Here is a 26,775-nt window from a genome sequence, read left to right on the forward strand (position 1 = left end):
TCCAATACGACACATTACTGAGTACCAATCTCCATATTTTCAAGCATTGTGGTGGCTGCATCATGTTATGCGTTTGCTTGTCATCAGCAAGGACTAGGGAGTTTTTTAGGATAAAAAGAAACAGAATACAGCTAAGCACAGGCTAAATCTGATTCAATGTTCTTTCCAACAGACACTGGGAGACAAACTCACCTTTCAGCAGAACAAGAACCTAAAACACAAAGCCAAATCTACACTGGAGTTGTTTACCAAGAACACAGTGAATGTTCTTGAGTGACCTAGTTACAGTTTTGACTTAAATCTGCTTGAAATCTGCTTTCTAGCAATGATCAACAACCAACTTGACAGAGCTTGAATGATTTTTTAAGAATAATGGGCAAATAGTGTACAATTCAGGCATGTAAAGCTCTTCTATACTCACAGCTGTAATCACTGCCAAAGGCATTTCTAACATGTAGTCTCCGAGGGGAGAATACTTATCAAGATATAGTAGTTGAATTGTTTTGTATTTTGTTAATAAATGTTACAATTTGTCTTCCACTTTGACATTACAGAGTGTTTTGTGTCGATCATTGACCAAAAATGACAATGAAATGCATTTTAATCCCACTTTGTAACAACAAAATGTGTAAAAAGTACCCATACAGACATGTACATACACACACGTATGCACATGCCTACCCCTCAGACAGTACCCCACGTCGAGCCCAGCCCTGACTCAGAGCTGTAAACTCCCCTATCCCATCCTCCTAGGCAGCGAATGAGGAAGCCCGACGTGCTAAAACAGGTGTGACATCACAAGTTTCCCTCCCCTTCGACTGCAACACACTCCAAATTACATGTCTGGCTCCGTTTCCCTTTGACACGGAAGAGAGAAGACAGACATGATTCCATTCGTACTCTTCACACCTTCCTCACCCCTTCTAGGAGACTTTAAATTATGTCTCTAATTACAACACACACAACCCCAAGGCTTGGCATGGAGAGAAGTTTAGCGGTCTCATTAGTAGCAGAAGGAATTCCAATAGATAAATTAGCTATGGAGATGAGAGAGCATCGGCAGTAAATGACACGAGCGAGAAAGAGGGGGAGGAAGAGAGAGAAGAAAGACAGGAAATACAGTGAGGAAGATGGAGAATATAAAAATACATTGAGAGAAAGAATGAAGAAGTGTCTTTAAAAATCCCCTTTCACTCCTCAGTGGCTTACAGTACAACCATGTAAACTCAGTGTGACTTTGTGAACGTCCAGCCGTGTAGCGCATGATGTGACTCGGGAAAACTAAGGCAACTTCTGTTTGTAGGGTGTCCCACTAGGCATGTCGGGGCTCTGTCTCTTTCTCTAGGAGGAGGAAAAGGAGAGAGGAGGTGGTAAGCGGCATCTTGCTGCCTCTCTTTTTTAAACGGATCAGCCCTCTTTTCAGCTTGGCCTTCCACATTTTGAGCGGAACAACTTTCCCCAAACACATAATGGTCCAAAAGAGACAGAGGGCGAAGGAGGAGAGGAAAAGAGATGGAGAACAGAAGGGTACATTTTCTCCTGGTGGGCTCCTTTTTGAGACAAGTTGAATGAGATGACGTCACACTGCGATTGCGTCACTCTTCGCCCCACCCCAGTCACGTGGGTTTTCCTGCTCTCTAAAGAGTCCGTTCAGAGTTTGCAACGTTCCTAGTTGCCGGGTGTTATCAAACTTTGCCAGGGGTGTCAGTCGCTAGGCGTGGGTATGACGCTGATGTGGAGGAAGTTATCAGGGTGACTGAGGTGCTCGCTCAGCCACTGCAACGGGGTCTCCAGCAGGGGCTCAATCCCATGGATCACCACCTGGTAGCGCTTGGACTCGTCTGTATAAGGAGAGAGAAAAGGGAGACATGGAGGGAGGGAGGATGAGAGGGAGCTCCAACTTAAAAATCCTTTTGACTTTGTGTCAGACTTCATATATTTCTACAAACAGAAATGCAAGAATTTTCTTAAAAACATCACCAGTCATAGATTACAGTGTGGGAGTTTGTGTGTGTGTGTGCAAGCGATAGTTAAGTGAGCGTGTGTTTAAGTTGTCCCTCTCACCTCAGAATGACCGAAGGCTCTCAGCTAGCGACAGACAGATTAATCAATCACAGTGACCAGGCCTGACCCAGGGACTGACCACGGGTCACACAGCAAGACAAATGAGCCTCACTCGGATGGCCCAATGAGGTGTGCACGTGTGTGTTTCTGTGTGTGAGTGAGTGAGTGAGTGAGTGAGTGAGTGAGTGAGTGAGAGAGAGTTCGTATGATAATCTGCATGCGCTCTGTGTTTGGATGTATGGCTACATGCATGAAATGTGTGAAAGATTGCCAGCAGGTAGATGCATCGGAATGGGTGTCCATGTGATTAAGTCTCAATGGGCATATGTTGTATGTGTGTACATCGATATCTGTAAGTTACTGGTTTACTCAAAGCAACAGTAGCCCCACCCCTTCAGAGACACTGGGCCCCAGGTCACGACCTTTCACCCACTCATATCAGAGCACTGAGGGGAAGGGCGGGGTCAAAACACTAGAGGGGGCCGTAGCCAAGTCATGTAGGAGCTCAGTGTCTATATGACTACACACACATGCACACATACACTGACCGTTTCTCCTTATACGTTACCAAAAGATGCATACTGTTGCATGTACACGTAATATCTGAACAACCAAAATAAATATCTGTCTGAGTGAAGAATCCAGGGTTAGTAAGAAGCTCCTCAGGCACACCCACCACCTGCAGACTGGTATATAGTATGGAAATACAGTGCCGCGAAAAAATATTTAAATACTTTCTGATTTTCACTATTTTTGCATATTTTTGATAATGAAGGTTATCAGATTTTCAACTAAAACCTAATTAGATAAGAGGAACCTGAGTCTACAAAAGAACACTTTAAAAAATATTTTTATACAAATGTATCTAATAAACAAAGTTATGCAACACCCAATACCCCTGTGTGAAAAAGTAATTGCTCACACAATAACTGGTTGTGCCACTTTTAGCTGCAATGACTGCAACCAAATGCTTCCTGTAGTTGTTGATCAGTCTCTCACATCGCTGTGGAGGAGTTTTGGCCCACTCTTGCACGCAGAACTGCTTAACTCAGCAACATGTGGTTTTTAAAATTTGATTTATTTATTTAACCTTTATTTAACCAGGTAGGCAAGTCCAGAACTTCAAATTAGTTGCTTTTTAGCTATTTTCATGTCGACTTGATCGAGTGTTTGGATCATTGTCTTGCTGTATGACCCAGTTGAGTTTCAGATCAGACGGACGGCCTGACGTTCTCCTGTAGAATTCTCTGAGACAGAGCAGAATTCATGGTTCCTTCTATTAAGGCAAGTCGTCCAGGTCCTGAGGCAGCAACGCATCCCCAAACCATCACACTACCACCACCGTTGGTATGAGTTTCTTACTGTGGAATGCAGTGTTTTACCTTTGAATCATATGTCTGTAGAACCTTCTTCCAAGAGTCTTGATGATCATCCAGGTGCTTTTTGGCAGACTTGAGTCAACTTTTTGGACGAGATGACATTATGTCTAGTGAAAATCAAACACTGCATTCCACAGTAAGAACCTCATACCAACGGTCAAGCATGGTGGTGGTAGAGTGATGGTTTGGGGATGCTTTACTGCCTCGGGACCTGGACGACTTGTCTTAATAGAAGGAACCATGAATTCTGCTCTGTCTCAGAGAATTCTACAGGAGAATGTCTGGCTATTCATCTGTGTGCTGAAACTGAAGCTCAGCTGGCTCATGCAGCAAGACAATGTTGCAAAACACCATCAAGTCTACATGAAAATAGTTAAAAAGCCAAACAAATTTGAAGTTCTGTAATAGCTTAGTCAAATTCCTGACGTAATCCACAAATTTCGCTGAGTTAAAGCAGTTCTGCATGTAAGAGTGGGCCAAAATTCCTCGCCAGCGATGTGAGAGGCTGCCCCACGTACTGCCATACATAGCAATTTATATGTATATTCTATGATCACAGATACGATCGCACACATACGATCAATACACTCACAAGTACTGACATTCATATTGCAATCTCACTTTCTCCGTCTTTCCCTCTCTCCTCCACATACTGTGCCCCTGGTGACAGTAGCGGGGGGGGGGGGGGGGGGGCGCTCCCCTGACACTCTCACTATGACAAGGGAAATTCATCCCAAATATACACAGCTTGAATACCTGCACAGAGAATGTATGGTCTGGTAGGCCCTCTTATGGTTGTCATATCTTTTTCAGAGGGTGGAGACCAATGTGATTAATTTGTAATTCTCCTCTGAAACGTTCTGAAAGCGCTGTGTCATAGTGGAAGGATTTTGAGTCCTCCAGATAAAATACACAATAGAATTCTCCATGGATCCTTCTATACTGTGGCCAGAAGGCATGGTCCCCTAGGTTTTACTGGAACGTGACATAATATTAGGGCTCTTAGGAAGACTGACAGAGATGTTTTCACATCTGAATCACACTATGCTGCTGTGAGCCATTAACATGGCTAACCAGAGACCTATGGGCTCTTGTCACAAGTAGGGCACTATTTAGGGAATAGGGTGGCATTTGGGATGCATGCATGGTTGTTATACATTCCTATAGTGATTTGGGATTGGGGCCAGTCAAGTTGTGTTTGATTCATGTAAATGCGTTACTATAGTAATAAATGCATCCCAAATGGCACCCTATTCCCTAAATAGTATGTACAACCCCATAACAACTTATTTCTAAAGAGGAATATTGACCACCATATTTTGAATAAAAATAAAAGATGACAAATTTGCTCACCCATGAACACACACTGCGGTTGAGTATTGCGGCGACTAACAGTCAAGACATGTTTTAACAGTTTTGTTACTTAAGTATAGCAAAGTCCAATTTAAGAAGGACGCAAGCCCATTCATCCCTGCAGTGAGGCCAGCCAAGACGAAACAGTTACACCAGAACTCAACCAACACACTGACCGGCCAATAAGAAATATGTGTGTATGTTAGGGGGAACTGACAGGTATAAATCTATCAATACATCTCTCTAGACCTGAAAAACATGTTTGTCTTATGTCTCATAAGAGTCATTTCCTTCAGAAAGTTTGCAAGTATACAATAAACAGACCATAAGGTATTGACTTGGAGACCTCTGTCTCATTTCTGCCTCCCCCTACTCAACACCTAGCAACACCTCACACACCCACCGTCCCTCATATCAAACCAACCACTGAAACCCAGAACACCCCCGCACTCTGAACAGTGAGACAGCCCATTTGATGAGAAGAGACTGGATTCGCTATTGATACTGACTTTGGTGTTCTGTGTGGGCGGATTGGCCAATAGTTTCACTCCTTTGTTCTGTGGGCTGTACCATGAATGAGTAAAATCAATAAGAGGGGTGTGTAGGCGACTATTGTTGGCGCGTGGGCTTGTCAGTCGGGGGGGATTTCTGCATTCTCCATTTATTAGAAATATCACCACAAAAACAGCTTTTCTTTATAAAAGAAACATGTCACATCTGTAAAGGACATGACGGGGGAATTCTCGGAAGGCTTTGACCCGCCGAGGCAACTATTTCTGAGGCTTGTGCAATTTAACTTGTCCTGCGTCATACATGGGGAGAAACGTGTTACTGTTCAGACATATTTCTCCTGCCTCTAACCCAGTTAAACCATGTCTAATACATGTCTAATACTATAATGGTCAAAACAAAGCGTTCGGCAGACGACAAAGCTGACCAACCGACTGCTAATCAGAATAAGATGCTGACGTCCGATTTTCCTGCGTGGGTGGAAGAACATCGGTCCGGTCCGGTAACAGTACGACTCATCTGAGTATCAGGCTGCCATATGCTGGGAATCCCCAGTTAATATAACCCCTGGTTACATGTTTCGTTGGGTTAGTTCAGTTTGACAGGTTTCGGGAGTGCTTGAAGGGCCATCGAGGCTTTCAGACAAAACAGAGGGGAATGTTTAAAAATGTTGGTTTGATGTTTGAAACATCACAGAGTGCTGGGACATCCTTATCCGATAGGTCCTCACAGGGAATCGGGTCCCCAGAATACGTCTGTGAACAATGCCGCCATTAGGCTGCCTGAGTACCCCCCCCAGTCCCTCTAATCCAAACACACCGCTATAATCCCCTGCTATCGCACACCCATCTCCCCAGTGAGGAAGAGAGGGAAACAAAACAAAGCAGCACTTTCACCTTTATCAAGCCAAGCCACCACCACCCTCAGAGGAGAGAAGGAGTTAAGAAAAGAGGGAAATGGATAAAAGAGATTATATAAGTACAGGAAGGGTATGAAAAGAAAATATAGCGATTCTTGATAAAGCAAGAGAGAGTGGGAGAGAAGGAGCGAGCAAGAGAAAGACATGAGGGAGGCAGACAGAGAGCGAAAGAGAGAGGCAGGCAGGCAGGCAGACAGAGAGAGAGAGAGAAAGAGATGCAGGCAGTCAGACAGACAGAACAGAAGTAATGGTAGTGGTGCATTGCTCCATGCAGGTGATTGTCCTGCAGGTCCTCTGTCTCACAGCTCCATTGTCTGCTTATCTACTTCCTCTGCACAGTCCTCCAGACACTACCTGTTTAGGCTGCCTCTCTCTCTCCATCTCCATCGCTCCCTCTTCTCTACATCTAGCGCCGCTGCTCATTCCACTATGCATTTTCTTCCCCTCCCCCTTGCTTTTCACTCTTTCACATGAGGGCGACTATTTTCCCTCCTCGACCCTCTCCTGTGTTTTATCTCTAAAAGTCCTCTTTTACTGTGTAAATAAAATAGACCTACATGGCTGATGTCTTTTATCCTCTGGCTTCCTGTGAGATGCAGAGCACCCTTTGATAGCACAGTGAGGAAGAAACAGGTCTGCTTTCTCTTGTGGGACTGTGTGTGTTTACTGTGTGTGTGTGTGTGTGTAAGAGAGGTATACGTAGTATAGGTGTAATTAGTGTAGTGTCTAGGAGTAGGTAAGTACCGTCGCTGGATATGGCCACGGGGTACACCTCCTTCAGCAGATCCCCCAGCGTGTGTGTGTAGCCGTCGGACGAGATGGGGCGAAACAACTTCTGGATGAATGGCCTGTCACTCATCGTCTACACGGAGAGAGGAATCAGAGCATGACAAATAAATGACATACAGTGCCTTCGGGAAGTATTCACACCCCTTGATTTTTTCCACATTTTGTTGTGTTATAGCGTGAATTTAAAATGGATTAAATTGAGATTGTGTGCCCGTGATCTACATGTAATACCCAACAATGTAAAAGATTAACAACTGTAATGTCTTGAGTCAATAAGTATTCAACCCCTTTGTTATGGCAAGCCTAAGTACATTCAGGAGTAAAAATGTGCTTAAAAAGTCACAATAAATTGCATGGACTCACTCTGTGTGCAAAAATAGTGTTTAACATTAATTTTGTAATGATACCCCATCTCTGTACCCCACACATACAATTGTATGTAAGGTTCCTCGGTTGAGCAGTGAATTCAAGCACAGATTCACTGCATATCCCTTTGAGCCTGATGAAGTTATTAATTAGGATTTGGATGGTGTATCAATACAGCCGGTCACCTAACTCAGTTGCCAGAGAGGAAGGAAACTGCTCAGGGATTTCACCATGAGGCTAATTTTAAAACAGTTACAGAGTTTAAATGGTCATGACAGGAGAAAACTGAGGATGGATTAACAACATTGTAGTTACTCCACAATACTAACCTAAATTACAAGAGTGAAAAGAAGTCGGTACAGAACACAAATATTCCAAAACATGCATCCTGTTTACTTAATTTATTACTCAAGTACTTTTACGCAATAGCTTGCAATAGCTTGACAAAGCCACACAATAGCTCCAATGCAAGAACATAAAATGAAGTGCTTATTCTAGGCTACAAGTCATGACTTAATTATTTCTGGCACTGACCCAAGCCCTCGGGAACTGCGCCCCCAAATGAATATACAACTAAATAAACCAAAGTCTCTGACGATTCAATCACAGGCTACTCCAGTGATAAAAGTTAGGTGCAATTGATCATGTCATACATGAGGGTAGCCTCATGATATCTCTCAATATTGGCCGCCATTAACTGGATATTTGAGTGATAAAGTGAACTATACCTGACAAGTGTAAGTGGTTAGGTTCATTTTCCCATCCTTTGTGGGCTCTGCCTGTCAATCAACAAAAGGGTGCATTTGCCGATGTACTGTTAGCTGACAATGTTAACTTTGTAATAGAAGCTCAGAATGTTTCCTCTCCAACTGCAGCATAGACCTATCTAGTGAAGTTAGCTAACATTATCCCCATTTTAACATTGTTTTTAAGTATTTAACTATGATTGCTGTTGACAGACATGACAGGCACCGAGGTAATAACATTTAATTGGCTAGCTAATAACAGATTACGTCAATATGGCTAGGTAACAAGCTAACTTTCAGTAGAGGAACTAGATGGCTATATTTGCTTGCCATCTATAGTAGTGATGACAGTAGTCTGACTGACAACTTCACCAGCACGAGGACTTGCCGATGACAAGCTCTTTCCAAAAGCCTAATTCATCTCTGATGACGCAAACTAAATGACACGTTGTTTGGTTAGCTAGCTAGTTACATTTCAAATGGATACGCTACCCTCACGCATCTGAAATTACATGATCAATTGATGTTTAATGATCATGAAAAGCACGCTGTTACTTGCTGTATAACTCTGATAGAGCTAAATGTGCGCAATTGATTTGCATGGAATAATCTAAAATGTCTAGTTCTGTCTATGCTCTTCTAGAGGTGATGATATTAGAACCAAGAAGTTATAACATTTAACAATACCTTGAAAATGGCATGCAGTTGTCAATGGTTTTAGGGGGTCTCCTTGCCCCCCAGCAGCCAAATCAAACGCTCGGCACCATTTAGAGACGTTTTTATTGATAACGACCAATTGAAGAAAAGAGTCCACCTACAGACACACCTAGTAAAATATTAAAAGTGGTGCTTGCTACCCAGTCTCTGATCTGAGGGCAATGAGAAAGGTGATGCTCGCTGGATATGGTCCAGAAGATCAGGCATTCGTACACGGACACCGGCGATCGGGTTGCTATCAGTTCTGGGAAACCAGTTTGTTTATCAGTTCGGGGAAACCAGGGGCCTCTGAGGTGACAAACAGGGTGACAAACGGCGAGTCAGACACACAATAGCAACTAATCATGGGAGCTGTGAAAAGGAAACCGGCAACGGGAGGGTTCGAGTAACGGAGCTGGAACTAACACCGCCGGGCGTGAGGTAGGGAAGGTGGCTCTAAAGGCGCGAAGCTGGCTCTTGGGTTACCAGAAAGAATGACTCACTGACAGGAAGCGTAGAGTTTGTGTGGGATTATGCCAGGAGCTGGAGTGGAGAGAGTGCGATTAAGTGACAGCTACTTCGTTGCATTTTTAAAAACCGCCATGAATAATTGACCTGGGTACCATACAAAGAGGGGGCCATTGATCCTGGATAGAAGAGCGATTCTCTTGGACAGAGACACTTTCTTTTCAGTTTGTGTGACACCAGAGCTAGCAGAGTACCACCTGGCGACACCCAAGAGCGATGCGTCATTAACTCTCTGACGATGAGAGGTCAGGGGAAAAGAGACTCGCTCTCCCTGACTGAAGCGAGCAAAGGAACTCAACCCATTGCCTAATTGCTGGTGTGGGTTCAATCCGACTAATTGACAGTAAACTGGTGGCTGAGGTGCACAAAAGTAAATCAATATAATTATAATCATTTTTGGCTCGTGACATGAATGGGCAGAAGCGGAGGGAGGAGTGCCCTTCTCAAATGGAACAGTAATATGCGCAGCTCGGTCATATTGTCAATAAGGCAGCATGATGCATCGTCTAGAAACATATAAACTCAGCAAATAATGACATGTCCCTTTTTCAGGACCCTGTCTTTCAAAGATAATTCGTAAAAATCCAAATAACTTCAGATCTTCATTGTAAATGGTTTAAACACGGTTTCCCATGTAGGCAATTAAGGTCACAGTTATGAAAACTTAGGACACTAAAGAGGCCTTTCTACTGACTCTGAAAACCATCAAAAGAAAGTTGCCCAGGGTCCCTGCTCATATGCGTGAACGTGCCTTAGGCATGCTGCAAGGAGGCATGAGGACTGCAGATGTGGCCAGGGCGATAAATTGCAATGTCCGCAATGTGAGACGCCTAAGACAGAGATACAGGGACACAGGACGGACAGCTGATCATCCTTGCAGTGGCAGACCACGTGTAACAACACTTGCACAGGATCGGTACATCCGAACATCACACCTGCGGGACATGTACAGGATGGCAACAACAACTGCACGAGTTACACCAGGAACGCACAATCAGTGCTCAGACTGTCTGCAATAGGCTGAGAAAGGCTGGACTGAGGGCTTGTAGGCCTGTTGTAAGGCAGGTCCTCACCAGACATCACCGGCAACAATGTCACCTATGGACACAAACCCACCGTCGTTGGACCAGACAGAACTGGCAACAACGTCGCCTATGGCACAACCCCCGTCGCTGGACCAGACAGAACTGGCAAAAAGTGCTCTTCACTGACGAGTCGCGGTTTTGTCTCACCAGGGGTGATGGTCAGATTCACGTTTATCGTTGAAGGAATGAGCATTACACCGAGGCCTGTACTCTGGAGCGGGATCGATTTGGAGGTGGAGGGTCCTTCATGGTCTGGGGCGGTGTGTCACAGCATCATCGGACTGAGCTTGTTGTCATTACAGACATTCTCAACGCTGTGCGTTACAGGGAAGACATCCTCCTCCCTCATGTGGTACCCTTCCTGCAGGCTCATCCTGACATGACCCTCCAGCATGACAATGCCACTGCTCGTTCTGTGCGTGATTTCCTGCAAGACAGGAATGTCAGTATGCCATGGCCAGCGAAGAGCCCAGATCTCAATCCTATCCATTGAGCACGTCTGGGACCTGTTGGTGCCTTGGTGGAAGTGGGGTAACATCTCACAGCAAGAAGTGGCAAATCTGCTGCAGTCCATGAGGAGGAGATGCACTGCAATACTTATTGCAGCTGGTGGCCACACCAGATACTGACTGTTACTGTTACTTTTGATTTTGACCCCACATTTGTTCAGGGACACATTATTCAATTTATTTTAGTCACATGTCTGTGGAACTTGTTCAGTTTATGTCTCAGTTGTTGAATCTTGTTATGTTCATACAAATATTTACACATGTTAATAAGTTTGCTGAAAATAAATGCAGTTAGTTGACATCGAGAGGAAGTTTCTTGCTTTTCCATAAAATATATGTTTGAATTTTCAAACTAGATTTCATTGGGAAGGCAATTCCTCCACGTGCTTAATCTAGTCTTGGCTACATCACTTTTGTTTTGATCCTACTTCACCGTGGGCTTTTTAACGGGAGCCAAGCCCGGTACAAAATGAATGCTATTCACTTTTCACCCGGTGTAAACTCCTCCCATCCAGCCCAGATAATCAAATCCCCCTCACTGAGTGAGTCAGTTGGAGAGAAAGCTTTACTACTTTTCCCACTGAGCCCAAGAACTTCCACTGGTAAATACAAATTCTAAGGGGATTTCTTTTGATTTCCCTCAGCCACTGAGGCACCATGTAATGTACAGTATACATGTAGGCTACCTCATGTAATTGGATGTCTCCCTCTCCTCCACGGAGGAGCCAATCTGTTTAGCTTAAACATCATATTCATAACACCTCGGTCTATAGCTTAACACTATACTCTAGCCTATAATATGCCATGGGTTTGATTCCCTTTCCATTCACTCGATTCCAGCTTGTCCTAATTTCTCCCACAGTAGTCCACACACACAACAGGGAAAAATAATATTGAAGAATATTTTGTAGGCCTGAGTATTCTGGGTGTTATGTAACATAATAAGTGAGCAAGAAATGGTTGCAACAGTATGCCCAGTGGCTTTCACATCTGTTACCTTAACACCCACAAGCAGGGCTTGTAAACAGATGTGTCACTGTAAAATCATCCCCTAGAGACATTTAAGAAACTATCAACCTAGATTCCTAGAAGGTGCCTCTCAAAGCCAACATAAAAAAAGGTTAGTGGGGCTGCCATTCGGTTGATGAGTAAACATTTAGTCACAGGAGAAAAAGGCATACCTGCCGAGAAACAATGTAACCCGTCTCTAATACAAGCATGCCACTGGGCACAGACATCAGTTCAACGTCTAGTTTTGATTTACATTTGGTTGAGTTGTCACCTAACGTAAATTCAACAAACAAATGAACCATGTCATTCGATTTAGGTTAAAAGTTGGGTAAAGAAAAATACGAAATGACTTTTTGCAAATCCAATCAGTTTACCACGATGATTCAACGTCATCACATTGATCTTTTGGGTTGAAATTACACGGAAACAACGTTGATTCAACCTTTTTTTGCCCAGTAGGATGATCATTTTCACTTTCCGCAAGATTCAGTGGCTCTGGCACTTTGTAACACAGTGGCGTCACTTTCGGAGCGGGAAACTGGCGGCCGAAAAAGAGTGGCGCGATGACACAGATAAATCCATCCCCTCAGAATCTCTTCCCTGTTCCATAAGGAACACAGTCTCGGGGAAGTGAGTGCTCTGTTATTTAGAGTCAAGGTTGTCATTCATTCTGTCTGCATCAAAAGCACCACATGTTATTTACACTAAAGACCGCAATTTGCCATCAGAGGGGGGCCTGCAGGTTGAAATATAGTCATCAATCGTGACTTCTGCATCCGGACCCGGATAGCTTTGTCCGCCGTTGGTTCAGTTAACTTTGGGAGTACACAACTACATTTCTGTCTAGACCCAAGGAGTCCTGTTGCGCATGGTGCGCCTGTGGTTTTACAACCACTCTTTTATTATTGTGTTGGACCGTTTTATTATAGGCAAAATAAAAAACGATTTGTTGAAGTGTGAAATTAGTTACATATGTACCTAGTTTTGGGACACAACATTTGGGAGTCTGTGTATTGGTTGTTCAACCAATACACAGACTCCCAATGTTGTGTCCCAAAGCAAATTTGTACCAAGCTTTGGTTTAATTTTGCTTGTATTTTTTTTTGAAAGCCATATACGCACGTGACAGAATTGGCCACAATATTATAATTGAAGACTAGGCATTACATCGCATTTTCCAGGAAGTTGCAAAAAATATCATCTCATTTTGTGGTAACATTTTGTTTCCTTTACCAACTAAAAGTCAATACAGGCCAAGACGTTTTTATAATCTTTTAGTCAACACATGAATGATATATTTAATTGTTCTGTTTGGTCGTCTTTAATTTTGAATAGATTTATGATTGTAACATTCCAGTAAACACATTGATGAGCGATTTCATGGGCATAAAGGCTGACATATGTTATAACACAGCAGCAAAGCCCTGACAACCTACTCAGATTCCCCTGGAGAAATGTCCACATCAATCTATACTCATTTGTTTATTCTTGTTGAGAAGAGATGGCCTCAAATACGATGGAATTAGGTAGGCAAAGCTATATACCAGTCGAGCTAATCCCAGGGCTTATTGAAAGCAGTCTTGGGTAAAATCATGTCCCTTCCAGGCACTCCGTTTCACCACACAGTTTTCCTACACTATGGGATACACACGGCCTAATGTTTTCCAGACCTTAAGGGCGAGACACTGGTGCTTAGTCATCATTTTGAGGGAATTTCATCTGAGTCATGGATGCGCGGGATCCCCCTTAGTAATTCACCTGTGCCCGCGTGCATCCCACGGTTTGGGCACGCTTCATTTGAGTTGCCCACATCCAACTATATACTAGTCAAACTAAACGATGGCCAAGCACACGGTCAGAACAAACATTAGGCTAACGCATTTGTAGTTTAATGGGTGAACTCTGGGAAAAGATTAGGATTGTTTGATTTATCTGCTGTTATCAAAGGAGTTTGACAAAATAAGTTTTGGAGGGAAAAAGTTATTCACTGAACATCTCCAGGAAATATTTTTGCAACTGAGCACTTCTGTAGGGTTGTTTCTGTCACTGGATCACAGTAAATTACAAGCTTACTAACAAATAAAAAGTTGCTCAACAGCAGCCCACTTTAATCATAACCGTAGGACGAGGCGGTATTCATGAAGCGCCTTACTAGTCCGTCCTACAGCACCATCTACGGGACAGTTCAGGTACTACACTGCATCGTCATAATACCAGGCAGTGGAGTGACAATTCATTCATGATTGTGTGTGTTGATAAGTGGTTTGTGCTGCACATTTCAGTTGTAACATCATATTTCTGTGTACTGTGTATTTTGTTTCATTTTTACTCTGATCTTCATATTCACTTCATGCTTTCTCATATTCCTAAAAGCACTATCGTGTTCTATTTGCTTATCAGATGATAAAAGAGTATTCTTTCATGACTATGCATTGCCGTATTTGCGACCTGCCATATTTTTTGAATGCATCGATTACATCATCAATTAACAGTAACATTGATGTCGCACTGCAGGTCACACTGGCTGTGATGTCAACAAGGCATGTATTAGCCCATTTACCAGGTATATCCTGAAGGGGATGTAGCGAAAGCCTCCCTCCTCTGTGGGGTATTCCATCAGCTTACGGTTCATGGCCCAGAACTGGTCAAACTTATCTGAGGAACACAACACAACTACATTTACATACAAACTGTCCCCATCTCCTTTTGTTTTTAAACCAGCTCTACGAGGCTTCTGAAACCCTGGTAACCTTTCCTGGTTTTTAACTCCCCTCCCCTGTATCTCACTTTCACACAAATTTAGCTTTTGAAATATTTCAGATGCGTTTTCTCTTCTGGGTGGAGTTGTAACTGTCTCTTTCTCTCTCTGTTTCTGGTCTGGTTTGGTTATGAAAGCTTCCAAAAGAGTATATTTTGGTAAGTGAGAAGAGAAAAACTCTTGCAGCTGAGGCAAAGACACTGTTCAGAGAGCGTGGGTGGCGTGGTTTTGACTGGTTGACTTGGGGGTGTGTAAGTTGCTGAGTTGAGGGGAACATAAGGGTACAGAGTCTAAACAGTCAATATTTACATATGTGTGTGTGTGTGTGTGTGTGTGTGTGTGTGTGTGTGTGGGGCCCTCACCGTTCTGCAGACCCATCCACAGCTGCTTGTGGTCTTTCTTCTGCATGTCGTTGATGACCTGGCTCTTGTGTTTGAGGGCATCCGCCTCCTTGATGCTGGACATGAAGTGGGCCTCGATCACAGAGTTAGTGGGGCAGTGGAGCAGGTCACGCTCTGGGAAATTCTACCTCAGAGAAACCACACAGGCAGGACTGCTTTTTAGCACTGTGTACCAGGGGTTGGAACCGGTCAGAACCGAAAATTGGAAAATAACAAACATTTTCAAGGAACAAAAGTGATCCAAATTGTTTCAGGAACAGAACCGTCATTTTAAAATCATGGGAACCGCTTAATAATGTTCTTTTATGTTCCAGGCATTTTTGTCTAGTCCCACAACAAAACACAACGAAGTCCTCACGCTGTCACTCAGAAACGTAGCATAACTAGTGCCTCCAGAGATGCAACCTCTCTTATCGTCGCTCAATGCCTAGGTTTACCTCCACTGTACCCGCACTCTACCATACCAGTCTGTACATGATGCCCTGAATCTATTCTACCACGCCCAGAAATCGGCACCTTTTATTCTCTGTCCCCAACGCACTAGATGACCAGTTTTGATAGCCTTCAGCCATACCCTCATCCTACTCCTCTCCTCTGTTCATCGGGTGATATAGAGGTTAACCCAGGCCCTGTGTGTCCCCAGGCGCTCTCATTTGTTGACTTCTGTAACTGTAAAAGCCTTGGTTTCATGCATGTTAACATCAGAAGCCTCCTCCCTAAGTTTGTTTTACAACTGCTTTAACACATTCACCCAAGTCAAATCAAATGTATTTATAAAGCCATTCTTACATCAGCTGATATCTCAAAGTGCTGTACAGAAACTCAGCCTAAAACCCCAAACAGCAAGCAATGCAGGTGTAGAAGCACAGTGGCTAGGAAAAACTCAGTAGAAAGGCCAGAACCTAGGAATAAACCTAGAGAGGAACCAGGCTATGAGGAGTGGCCAGTCCTCTTCTGGCTGTGCCGGGTGGAAATTATAACAGAACATGGCCAAGATGTTCAAATGTTCATAGATGACCAGCAGGATCAAATAATAAAAATCACAGTGGTTGTCGAGGGTTCAACAGGTCAGCACCTCAGGAGTAAATGTCAGTTGGCTTTTCATAGCCGCCCACCCTGATGTCCTTGCCGTGTCTGAATCCTTGCTGAGGAAGGCCACCAAAAATTCTGAGATTTCCATCCCCAACTACAACATCTTCCATTAAGATAGAACTGCCAAAGGGGGAGGAGTTGCAATCTACTCAGAGAGTTCCGTCATACTTTCCAGGTCTACGCCCAAACAGTTTGAGCTTCTAATTAAAAAAATTAATCTCTCCAGAAATAGAATCCCCTCAGCTCCCAGCTGTGCCCTGGACACCATATGTGAATTGATTGCCCCCCATCGATCTTCAGACCTAAACTGGGACATGCTTAACACCCTGGCCGTCCTACAATCTAAACTAGATGCCCTCAATCTCACACAAATGATCCAAGGAACCCACCAGGTACAACCCTAAATCTGTAAACATGGGCACCCTCATAGATATTATCTTAACCAACTTGCCCTCCAAATACACCTCCGCTGTTTTCAATCAGGATCTCAGTGATCACTGCCTCATTGCCTGCATTTGTTATGGCTCCGCAGTCAAAGACCACCCCTCATCACTGTCAAATGCTCCCTAAAACACTTCTGCGAGCAGGCCTTTCTAATCGACCTGGCCCGGGTATCCTGGAAAGATATTGAACTCATCCCTTCAGGATGACTGGCTGTTCTTTAAAAGTAATTTCCTCACCATCTTAAATAAGCATGCCCCATTCAGAAAATGTAGAACTAAGAACATATATAGCCCTGGGTTCACTTCAGACCTGACTGTCCTCGACCAGCACAAAAACATCATGTGGCGTACTGCACTAGCATCGAATAATCCCCGCGATATGCAACTTTTCAGGGAAGTCAAGAACAAATACACACAGTCAGTTAGGAAAGCAAAGGCTAGCTTTTTCAAACAGAAATTTGCATCATGTAGCTCTAACTCCAAAACGTTCTGTGACACTGTAAAGTCCATGAAGAATAAGAGCACCTCCTTCCAGCTGCCCACTGCACTGAGGCTGGGAAACACTGTCATCACCGATAAATCCAAGATAATCGATAATTTCAATAAGCATTTCTCTACGGTTGGCCATGCTTTCCTCCTGGCTACCCCAAACCCAGCGCCGCACCCCCCGCAGCTACTTGCCCAAGCCTCCCCAGCTTCTCCTTCACCCAAATCCAGATAGCAGATGTTCTGAAAGAGCTGCAAAACCTGGACCCGTACAAATCAGCTGCGCTAGACAATCTGGACCCTCTCTAAAATGATCTGCCGCCATTGTTGCAACCCCTATTACTAGTCTGTTCAACCTCTCCTTCGTATCATCCGAGATTCCTAAAGATTGGAAAGCTGCCGCGGTCATCCCCCTCTTGAAGGGGGGTGACACTCTAGACCCAAACTGTTACAGACCTATATCCATCCTGACCTGCCATTCTAAAGTCTTCAAAAGCCAAGTTCAAAAGCCATACCTTCTCCGCTGTGCAATCCGGCTTCCGAGCTGGTCATGGGTGCACCTCAGCCAGGCTCAAGGTACTAAACGATATCATAACCGCCATCGATAAAAGCCAGTACTGTGCAGCCGTCTTCATCGACCTGGCCAAGGCTTTCGACTCTGTCAATCACTGTATTCTTATCGGTAGACTAAACAGCCTTGGTTTCTCAAATGACTGCCTCGCCTGGTTCACCAGCTACTTCTCAGATAGAGTTCAGTGTGTCAAATCAGAGGGGCTGTTGTCTGGACCCTCTGGCAGTCAAAGAGACTGCCCCCTGTGGGGGTATCACAGGGTTCAATTCTCAGGCTGACTCTTTTCTCTGTATATATCAATGATGTCGCTTTTGCTGCGGGTGATTCCTTGATCCACCTCTACGCAGACGACACCATTCTGTATACATCTGGCCCTTCTTTGGACACTGTGTTAACAAACCTCCAAAGGGGCTTCAAAGCCATACAACACTCCTTCTGTGGCCTCCAACTGCTCTTAAACGCTATTAAAACTAAATGCATTCTCTTCAATCGACCGCAGCCTGCACCAGCCTGCCCGCACCTGCCTTCCTGACTACTCTGGACGGTTCTGATTTAGAATATGTGCACAACTACAAATACCTAGGTGTCTGGCTAGACTGTAAACTCTCCTTCCAGACTCATTTTAAGCATCTCCAATCCAAAATTAAATCTAGAATTGGCTTCCTACTTCACAACAAAGCTTACTTTACTTAGGCTGCCTTAGTAAAACTGACTATCCTACCGATACTCGACTTCGGAGATGTCATTTACAAAATAGCCTCCAACACTCAGTAAACTGGATGCAGTCCATCACAGTGCCATCTGTTTTGTCACCAAAGCCCCATATACCACCCACCACTGCGACCTGTATGCTCTCGTCGGCTGGCCCTCGCTACAAATTCGTCACCAGACCCACTGGCTCCAGGACATCTATAAGTCTTTGCTAGGTAAAGCTCCGCCTTATCTCAGCTCACTGGTCACCATAACAACACCCACCCGTAGCACGCACTCCAGCAGGTATATCTCATTGGTCATCCCCAAAGCCAACACTTCCTTTGGCCGCCTTTCCTTCCAGTTCTCTGCTGCCAATGACTGGAACTAATTGCAAAAATCACTGAAGCTGGAGACTCATATCTCTCATAACTTTAAACATCAGCTATTTGAGCAGCTTACCGATTGCTGCAGCTGTACATGGCCCATCTGTAAATAGCCCATCCAACTACCTACCTCATCCCCATATTGTTTTAATTGACCTTTTTGCACACCAGTATTTCTACTTGCACATCATCATCTGCACATCTATCACTTCCGTGTTGATTTGCTAAATTGTAATTACTTTTCTACTATGGACTATTTATTGCCTTTACCTCCTTGCTCCATTTGCACACACTGTATATAGATTTTTCTATAGTGTTATTGACTGTACTTTTGTTTATTCCATGTGTAACTCTGTCTTGTTGTTTTTTGTCGCACTGCTTTGCTTTATCTTGGCCAGGTCGCAGTTGTAAACGGGAACGTGTTCTCAACTGGCCTACCTGGTTAAATATTTTTTTTATATAAAAACGTATTCCAGTGTTTACCTGCAAGCTGAAAATCTTTGCCTGTGCGTGTTTAGGCTCCCTGCCCTTCCCCCTGCGAAGCATAGGCTACTGACGTTACAAGCTTGATTCAGAAGATAGGGAGAGATTTTTAATTAGCAAGAGAAAAATGTGTAAACTTTTTCAAAGCTAGTTAAGGATACTATAAGCCTAGTTATCATGTTTCACGTAGGATTTATTAACTAAAAAAAGGTAAGACGTGTTTTAAATTCCGGTGCCGCTCTGCACACACAAGCTTGTTAACTTGCTATCTCAAGCTTGTTAGCTAGCTAGCTCAAAGGACATTCAAAGTTCCTCCATAGAAGCTGTCCTCCTAGGTATAATTCTGTGAACCTAATTCATATAATGCATGTCATAACAAGATGCCCAGCGCTTCAAGCCTCCTCCTCAACAGTCTCTCGCTCTCTCCACACCCTCAAAATGTGTCACATCTTGCACCATAGGCTACACTTGTCTGTCCATCATGCATGTAAACAACAAGCTTGCCACACTGATTGGGTTATGTAATTTGATGAGCTAAATGTTTTAAAAAACTTGATTTCACAGGATAAAAAAGGAACGATATAAACCGGTACTTTTTTGGGGTTCGAACCGGTTAAGAATTGTATTTTTATGGTCGGAACAGAGGAACGAAACGGGGGAAAAGTGGTTCTTTTCAGAACGAAACGACTGGAAAATAATTTTACTTCCAACCTCTGCTGTATACAGGCCAGCATTTGGAGGATTATACATTTGGAGCAGCAAATATACTTGCTGCTCCATATGTACTGTGTTAACTTGCTCAAAAACAAATTCTGCATTGTACCTTAAAGTGCACAGTGATACTCCATGGCAGGGCAGTGTTGGAGGCATGTAGGTCGAACAGCAATCCGATTGGATAGTGCCTGCAATGAATAAACACAGCCACACCACATCAGTTGAGGAAACATGTCACCAGGGATTCATTCTGTTCCAACTCTGAATCATAATGAGTTATCCTCTCCTTCACCTTGGGCTGAATCCTAAGTAACCCCTTAATATGTTTTAGAGAAAATACACCTTATTTACCCAAAGGTCTGAGTTACGTGTGTATGTCAATTTGAGATTAGGACTCATGTCCAACCAAATGTCAAAAGCTTGTGTTGGGCTGCCACCTGGTGCCTGAAATGTAAGACTGCAGACAATTGGTATGTAGTCTACTCATTGATGATGATGATGATGATGATGATTGGAGGTAAGTTGATATGCTCAATTCTGATCTGTAAAAGATGTCCTCTACTGCTGTGCTAGGACACTTGTTTCTATGGAGGGTCACAGGGAATTCTAACCATTATATTCACTAGTAGTTAATAAAAGAAGTCAATAATTTACAACACACAGTCCTCACAGTCCTAATTTAAAGCTCACCCACCATTTGAGTGGCGTTCCTTCGAAATCAAACCACATCTCCTCTACGTCTTCGGCCTTCATGACCTTCAGGAAGTGCTTTTTCACCTTGTCTGTGACCAGAGTCAGGTAGCTCACCCTTGGCAGGAGGAGCTGAGGAGAAAACAGCAGAGGGGGAGAAGATTTGGGGCTCAATCTCAGTTCCTGCAAGAGTCCATGGCTCAAGACAGCTCAGTAGTCATAATGTGTGACCTGAATTAGCTACACCTATGTCACAAATGCTATGTCCATTGCACATGAGGTTGGTTGCACCTTAATTGGGGAGGACAGGCTCGTGGAATGTATCAAATACATTGTTTCCATGTGTTTGATACCATTCTATTTGCTCCATTCCAGGCATTATTATGAGCTGTCCTCCCCTCAGCAGCCTCCACTGACATTGTCCAGCAAAGAGACATTTTTTTAAATTTAGTACTAGTCTGCATGATGTCACACTTACATAGAAGGGTTCGGCCTCTCTCTCTGTGATCTCATCCTGGTAAAGTGTGAAGCAGGTCGGAATCCGACCAAACCAAACATCCCGCAGCACGTCCTTGTCATCTGCCATCCTCCTGTCGCTCCCAGTGGCACATAAATGAAGTATTCTCTAGCTTACAAACCACCTGTCATCAACAGATGAAAGTGTCAATCTGGGATTGGTACATTCATTTTGGGAATTTTAAATGAATGTTATACACCCATTGATATTTTAAGAGTTTAACTGATAACATGAGAGTTTAACTCCTCATGAGTTTAGTTGAACTGTCGTACCTGATCCAAACCCAAAATATGAGTTTGTTTTACTTGGTTGTTTGTAAACAATATCATTGTAAACAAACCCTGCATAACCTCAAAACACGGCTAAAACTATAATTATCGGTCTATGACTGGCCCGTTGTTGTTTGAACTCCAGATTTTGCACCAATGACAGTCAGTCTCATACGAGAGAATTACACCAGAATGGTAACGTTCGAAAGCTCTCTACAGAACGTGTCAATCAAGCGCTCTTTTGAACCAGTCAATCACAGCTCTGCAAAGAGTTCTAATCTTACCACAGTTTGTGAACACAACTTCAACCAGCCAGCGATAGGCTGGTGGAGAAATACGAAGTGCTAGTTAGCTAAAGTGTTAGCTAGATACTGTAACTAACTAGCCACGACTTCACTGGTGGTGAGGAATAAGATTACATTTAACATAGTTAACTAAGCAACGGTCTATTGGTTACTTCGCAACGATTTACCTGTACATTATTATGTATTGATTTGCTAGCTAGCCAACTAGCTAGATAGCTGCGTACGCTACCTAGCCTCACTGGCAGAAATAGTAGCGGGGCTGTGGGCACATTTGAATGTTTACCCTAAACAAGTGGTAGGACTAGGAGCATATATTTTCTAAAAGTTTTGAGACAAATTATAAACATCTCACTTTTCTAGAGCGTTTGTAACCAGCTGCGATGAAGGAAGAGGGCCGTGGTGGTGTTGTCATTCGCCTGTCAAGGAAAAAAAGCAAGAAAATCCCCCTTTTCGCTGACGAGGTGTAACATGCAGTATAGAGTGACATCCAGTGTTCATTGTAGTGTATTGCAATAATCATGTCGAGATGGTTGTATTCAGTGCATAGAGGACCTATAAAGTTGTTGGTTAGTAACGCTCATTATTATTCGCTAAGTAATCGATAAGTCATTTTGTAGTTATTTGTAGTTTAATTTACATCTTGGGAACAGCAGCAGTTTTCTTTAGGGACAACAAATATGGCCCCTTTCACGGTCCGTAGATGTTTTGCAATTATGCAATAATTGTGCGCCGTCGCCTGTTCTACGTCGTTACAAGGATCCAAATCCATTTGTTGTGGTCTCTGAATCAAGAATGGATAGGAAAGTTGAAGTGGATAACCTCGAAACGCGTCTTGAGACGCTGGAAAGTCGTATATACGGTGAAAGAAGGAACAAGGGAGGGAAACCCATGAAGGTTTGACAATAATATTATATTTTAGAAATGCAGAATAGCGATTCAACTGGCTGATTTGGCTAGCTAGCGAACGCCCTTTTTGCACACTGATTTAATACAATCAATGCTTAGACGTCAATATTATGGCGCATGTGTGAAGAACAGCTATACCAGGGATACCAGGGTATTCCAACCAAGTTAGCTACAATCCAACATTTTAATGTCGAACGGATACTTAGATAGCTAAGTAACTCAATGCCAGTACAGCTATAAACACGGTTTATTTTCAAATTTAGCTTTTTGGTTTATCATCATATAATGCACACTGTTCCCTAGTGCGCGGATTCCCTCTCCAGAGTTCAGGCCGCCCTTGCAAACACTGCAAATAAGAGGGAACGAGTGAAGATTCTACACAAAAAGAGTGAGTGACATCTTAGACGACACACAACTGTGTGACTTGGATTGGACACATTATTACCAGGACAATCACAAAGCAGGATCAATTGTGATTATATTTCCCACATAGTCACTAGTATACATTCTACAACCTTTTTTTCTCTGTACAGTTGAGGACCTGCTGAAGTATCTGGACCCTCAGTTCACTGACCACATCACTGTTCCTGATGCCATGAAGCTGGAATTCATCCTTGCTGGTAAGAGTTTTTCATTTAAATATGTGAGTAAATGTTGGCGAATTTGGTCCTGTGTCATGGTGATTGAGTAGGCCTCTGGCGTATGGGTATGCCACCTTTCGGCGAAATTCTCCGTTTCGAATCCAGGTGACCTACGTGATTCGTATAGATCAGATGAGAAAAGTTTGGGAGTTTTTTATTTTTTTTTATCACTACTGGCTGTAAGCGATCGAAGTGATGCGGGTTTGGAGCAATACTGGCTGTTTACATAACAGAATGCAGCGCAGCACGCAACTGAAGAAAGAAGAGCCAACCAATTTACTAGTTACAGCATCAGTGCGCGCTCTGGAAAGGCAGCTTGTCAGTTACAGCAGCGCGTCCCCTGAACGACAACGAAGAGGGTAAGTGAGAAGACGGATCACGGAGACGGGGGGTGATGAAGCGTACTTCATGATCTGTAACCGAAAAACAACTGGCATTTGGAAAGTGTGAGATGAGGGAGAAAGTGTGGTGGAACAAGTATTTAGCATTAAGTATCTTGCTCTCTGGATCGAAATGCTCCGTTATTAGCTAGCCAGAGAATTGTTGAGCAACATTAGCCAACTCATCTGATCAAATAATTGAGTGTATGGTGTGAAAATGATATTGCTAATAAAGTCAGACAGCTAACGTTAGCTAGGTAACGTTACAACATCAGATGAGCTAACATTAGTAACCTAACCAATTCGCTATAGTACTAACCCGTATACGATTCCTTGCCGTTACTCAAGTTATAACGCGTGAGTTGCTTACTGGACCCTGGCAATCTGCGTGAAATGTTAACTAGCTAACGAACTAACCACTATCTGTTAGCTAATGTTTTCCCCCCACAGTATGTGGTTAATTTTCATAATGAGAGAATTGGGTGAAAATGAGGTGTTGCTTGTTATTAAACAAGTGGATTCAGAGATCAAGTGTAGCTTAGCCTGACTTCAACTGGATGCCACTATAGAGGTGAAAGGAACACTACACACGTTCCCTCTTTCTCACTTTTGCTGGCACATTGTATTGTAGAACAGATGTCCACAGGCAGAATGTGTACAATGTAATAATAGTTGTTGTTGTGTTGAACTTGACAGTAGTGTGTGTGTGTGTGTGTGTGTGGATTATAAAAAAACATTACTCGGGGAATGTTCTTTTTGCATACAGCCTTGTGCACTTCTTCTATAATGGCCACTATAATAGATCAAAAATAAAATGCCTGTTTGTTTCATTCTATTTCTGATTTAAGATTTTCACCAAGTGCAATGTTTAGATGTGTGTGGTCACAAGCATTATTATAAAGGCTGTCATGGCTAACTGCAATGTTAGTGTATTGTTTTTTTCTCTCAAGACTTGTCATTTGCAGTAAAGTTTAGGCAACAAATAACATTGGATTAGGTTCACATTAACCACTTATTTTATTTTACACACAGGCGCTGATCATGTAGATCATATTCTTAGTTTTTTTTAGTTAGTTAAAACATGCATTTCCCCCTAGCAGGGATTTTTGTTTTTGCATGTTTCAGTGGGAAAAAATCTATTTAAAAAGTTGCCTTTTTGGGCCCTCCAGTTTGCATCCCTGGTATGTGCCTCCAGTCTCAAACTAATGCACTTGTTTCTCCCCACAGAGGAGGACTTCCTGCTTTCCCAGGCCACCCTTCTGGAGCAGGTCAGCAACCTCCAGCCACTATTGGACAGCAACTACATCAGAGGTCAGTGAGTGGGAATTTAAGTACCATTACAATGTGGTCTGTGTGAAGTATTGATGGGATGATGGGTTAAATAGTTATTTTTTATGTTGCACGCAACTTATTGTAAAGTTCTCATTCATAGATGTGCCAGAGCATGCCACCAAGCTACAGCGTTTGTCTCAGATTCACATCAAAGAGCAGGTATGAACCCTCCCCCTCTCTCTTTTACTTATTCACACCCCTCTTCTTGATTTTGTCTTTTCTCACAAGACACGCTTGATTGACTTTTGTGAATTACAGTAGTAACACTGTTCTTATTCTTTTCCCAAAGGACCAAACTGAAGCCCAGTCCCTAGAGGTTAAGAAACTGTTTGAGGAGTACAACAAAATGGTACCTTTCCTTCCTTATAATAGCAAATAATGGAATTATTGAAGTGAATAAATAACACTGATCAAGACAGAGGAAAATGTATCTGAGGTTAGCTAGTGAAACTGTGTCGAGTACATCGTGTCTCCCAACCTCCTCGGTCAGATGAATGAACGTGAGTGGTTGTAGATTGTTTTCTGTCAAGTCATGTTGAACTCTGTGAGAAATGTCTAGTCTGTGCTAATGGAATGAACTGCCTGGCCCACCAAATTCTTTGAACCTTGACCTCTTTGGCAGATGTTCCTGCTGTCCAAGCAGTTCACCCAGTGGGATGAGAGCCTGCGGAAAGTGGAGGAGGCAAAGGGCATCCGTCAAGTGGAGTAGCGACCATGTCCAGTTATTATTATTATGACTGTTATGACAGTGTCACGGCATGATGTCATCTGTGTCAAGGGTCCTATATGCAGCTTAATGTAACTTGCTGGATATTATTTATTTACAGCTACATCAGAGACATTTGCATAGTTTATTTTTTTACCCTTGTTCATTTATTCAACATACAATGTACCCATGCATTCCAATTGTGCAACACTGCTCCAGACAGTCACAAGACACTGCTTTTATTCTTTCGGTTGAAGGTAGAAGAGAGTGCAAATTCTTCTACAAACTTTCTTCTTCCACAAAGTCCTGGTTTTAAATAGTTTTATCAGACAGCATGACTGCAAATGTAAAGTAATTGCAATAAAATCCATACTATTCAAACTGAACTGTTTGGTTACTTCTGTTTGCAATACTTGTTTCAGTATGTTGTTATAAAACAATTTAAAGTCAAAACTTCAAATGTGTGCTTGAATTGTTTTTCTGTTCGCATTTAATTACAGCTATTTCAATAGCCATATTTATGACTAAGAGAAGACGTTTTACAATCGGAGAGCTAAAAGAAATTGAACTGTATTTTAAGACGGTTAAATGCTCTACTAACAAAAAAGCTGCTAGAATTGTAAGTATATGCATGACCCTTAGGGTCCTTGTGTAATTGTAATGTGATATTGTACCCCCTAGCTCGATTGTCTGTAGCCTGTGTTCCCTCGTGTGCTTTCTATATTGTTTTGTTATTAATAAAACAAAAAGGCTACAATCGATCGGTTGTAAAAAGTATTTTTAGTCACAAGGTAGGTTTCCATCCAATTTCTGACAGATTTTCATGCGAATATTCTAAAATCTGCATAAAATAAGCATTTTCCCACCAGAGATGTTTTCATTAAACGGATTTATTGCGGATAAAGCCTATGCGTGATGTCGAGGTGGACATAACGTTTATTTTAAAATGTCCATGTCCGAATGAAAAAATACAAGTTAAATGCGTTTCAATTCTATTAATGGTTTTGTCAAAACTGTTGCGTTAAATGTGCACACTGGGTTTGGCACGTG

General features: G+C 42.9%; 2 protein-coding genes across 2 annotated transcripts; one reads left to right on the plus strand and one right to left on the minus strand.

The window, feature by feature from the left end:
• On the minus strand, positions 1–22,240 carry LOC123997777 (autophagy protein 5-like). Its single transcript, XM_046302324.1, has 8 exons — positions 22,113–22,240; positions 21,148–21,310; positions 20,674–20,801; positions 20,089–20,167; positions 15,076–15,238; positions 14,516–14,610; positions 6,970–7,087; positions 1–1,841 (listed from the first exon to the last, which is right to left on the minus strand). The coding sequence occupies exons 2-8, from the start codon at positions 21,253–21,255 to the stop codon at positions 1,705–1,707; spliced, it is 828 nt and encodes a 275-aa protein (XP_046158280.1). The 5' UTR covers positions 21,256–21,310; positions 22,113–22,240; the 3' UTR covers positions 1–1,704.
• LOC123997778 (dynactin subunit 3-like) lies at positions 22,140–26,111 on the plus strand. The gene is made up of 7 exons (XM_046302325.1): positions 22,140–22,654; positions 22,970–23,054; positions 23,200–23,286; positions 24,915–24,998; positions 25,120–25,178; positions 25,309–25,368; positions 25,642–26,111. The coding sequence occupies exons 1-7, from the start codon at positions 22,553–22,555 to the stop codon at positions 25,726–25,728; spliced, it is 564 nt and encodes a 187-aa protein (XP_046158281.1). The 5' UTR covers positions 22,140–22,552; the 3' UTR covers positions 25,729–26,111.
• The last annotated feature ends 664 nt before the right edge of the window (positions 26,112–26,775 follow it).

Source organism: Oncorhynchus gorbuscha, linkage group LG15 (assembly GCF_021184085.1).
Source record: "Oncorhynchus gorbuscha isolate QuinsamMale2020 ecotype Even-year linkage group LG15, OgorEven_v1.0, whole genome shotgun sequence".
Lineage (NCBI taxonomy): Eukaryota > Metazoa > Chordata > Actinopteri > Salmoniformes > Salmonidae > Oncorhynchus > Oncorhynchus gorbuscha.

Excerpts from the sequence above, each read along its gene's own strand:
- LOC123997777 (XM_046302324.1), bottom strand. The coding sequence starts at position 21,255 with ATGGCAGATGACAAGGACGTGCTGCGGGATGTTTGGTTTGGTCGGATT. Across the intron at positions 14,611-15,075 it reads GTGGATGGGTCTGCAGAACG|ATAAGTTTGACCAGTTCTGG; the intron begins GTGAGGGCCCCA and ends TGTGTTCCTCAG. Across the intron at positions 7,088-14,515 it reads TCCCCTTCAGGATATACCTG|ACGATGAGTGACAGGCCATT; the intron begins GTAAATGGGCTA and ends CTCTCCGTGTAG.
- LOC123997778 (XM_046302325.1), top strand. The coding sequence starts at position 22,553 with ATGGATAGGAAAGTTGAAGTGGATAACCTCGAAACGCGTCTTGAGACG. Across the intron at positions 24,999-25,119 it reads GGACAGCAACTACATCAGAG|ATGTGCCAGAGCATGCCACC; the intron begins GTCAGTGAGTGG and ends TCTCATTCATAG. Across the intron at positions 25,369-25,641 it reads TTGAGGAGTACAACAAAATG|ATGTTCCTGCTGTCCAAGCA; the intron begins GTACCTTTCCTT and ends CCTCTTTGGCAG.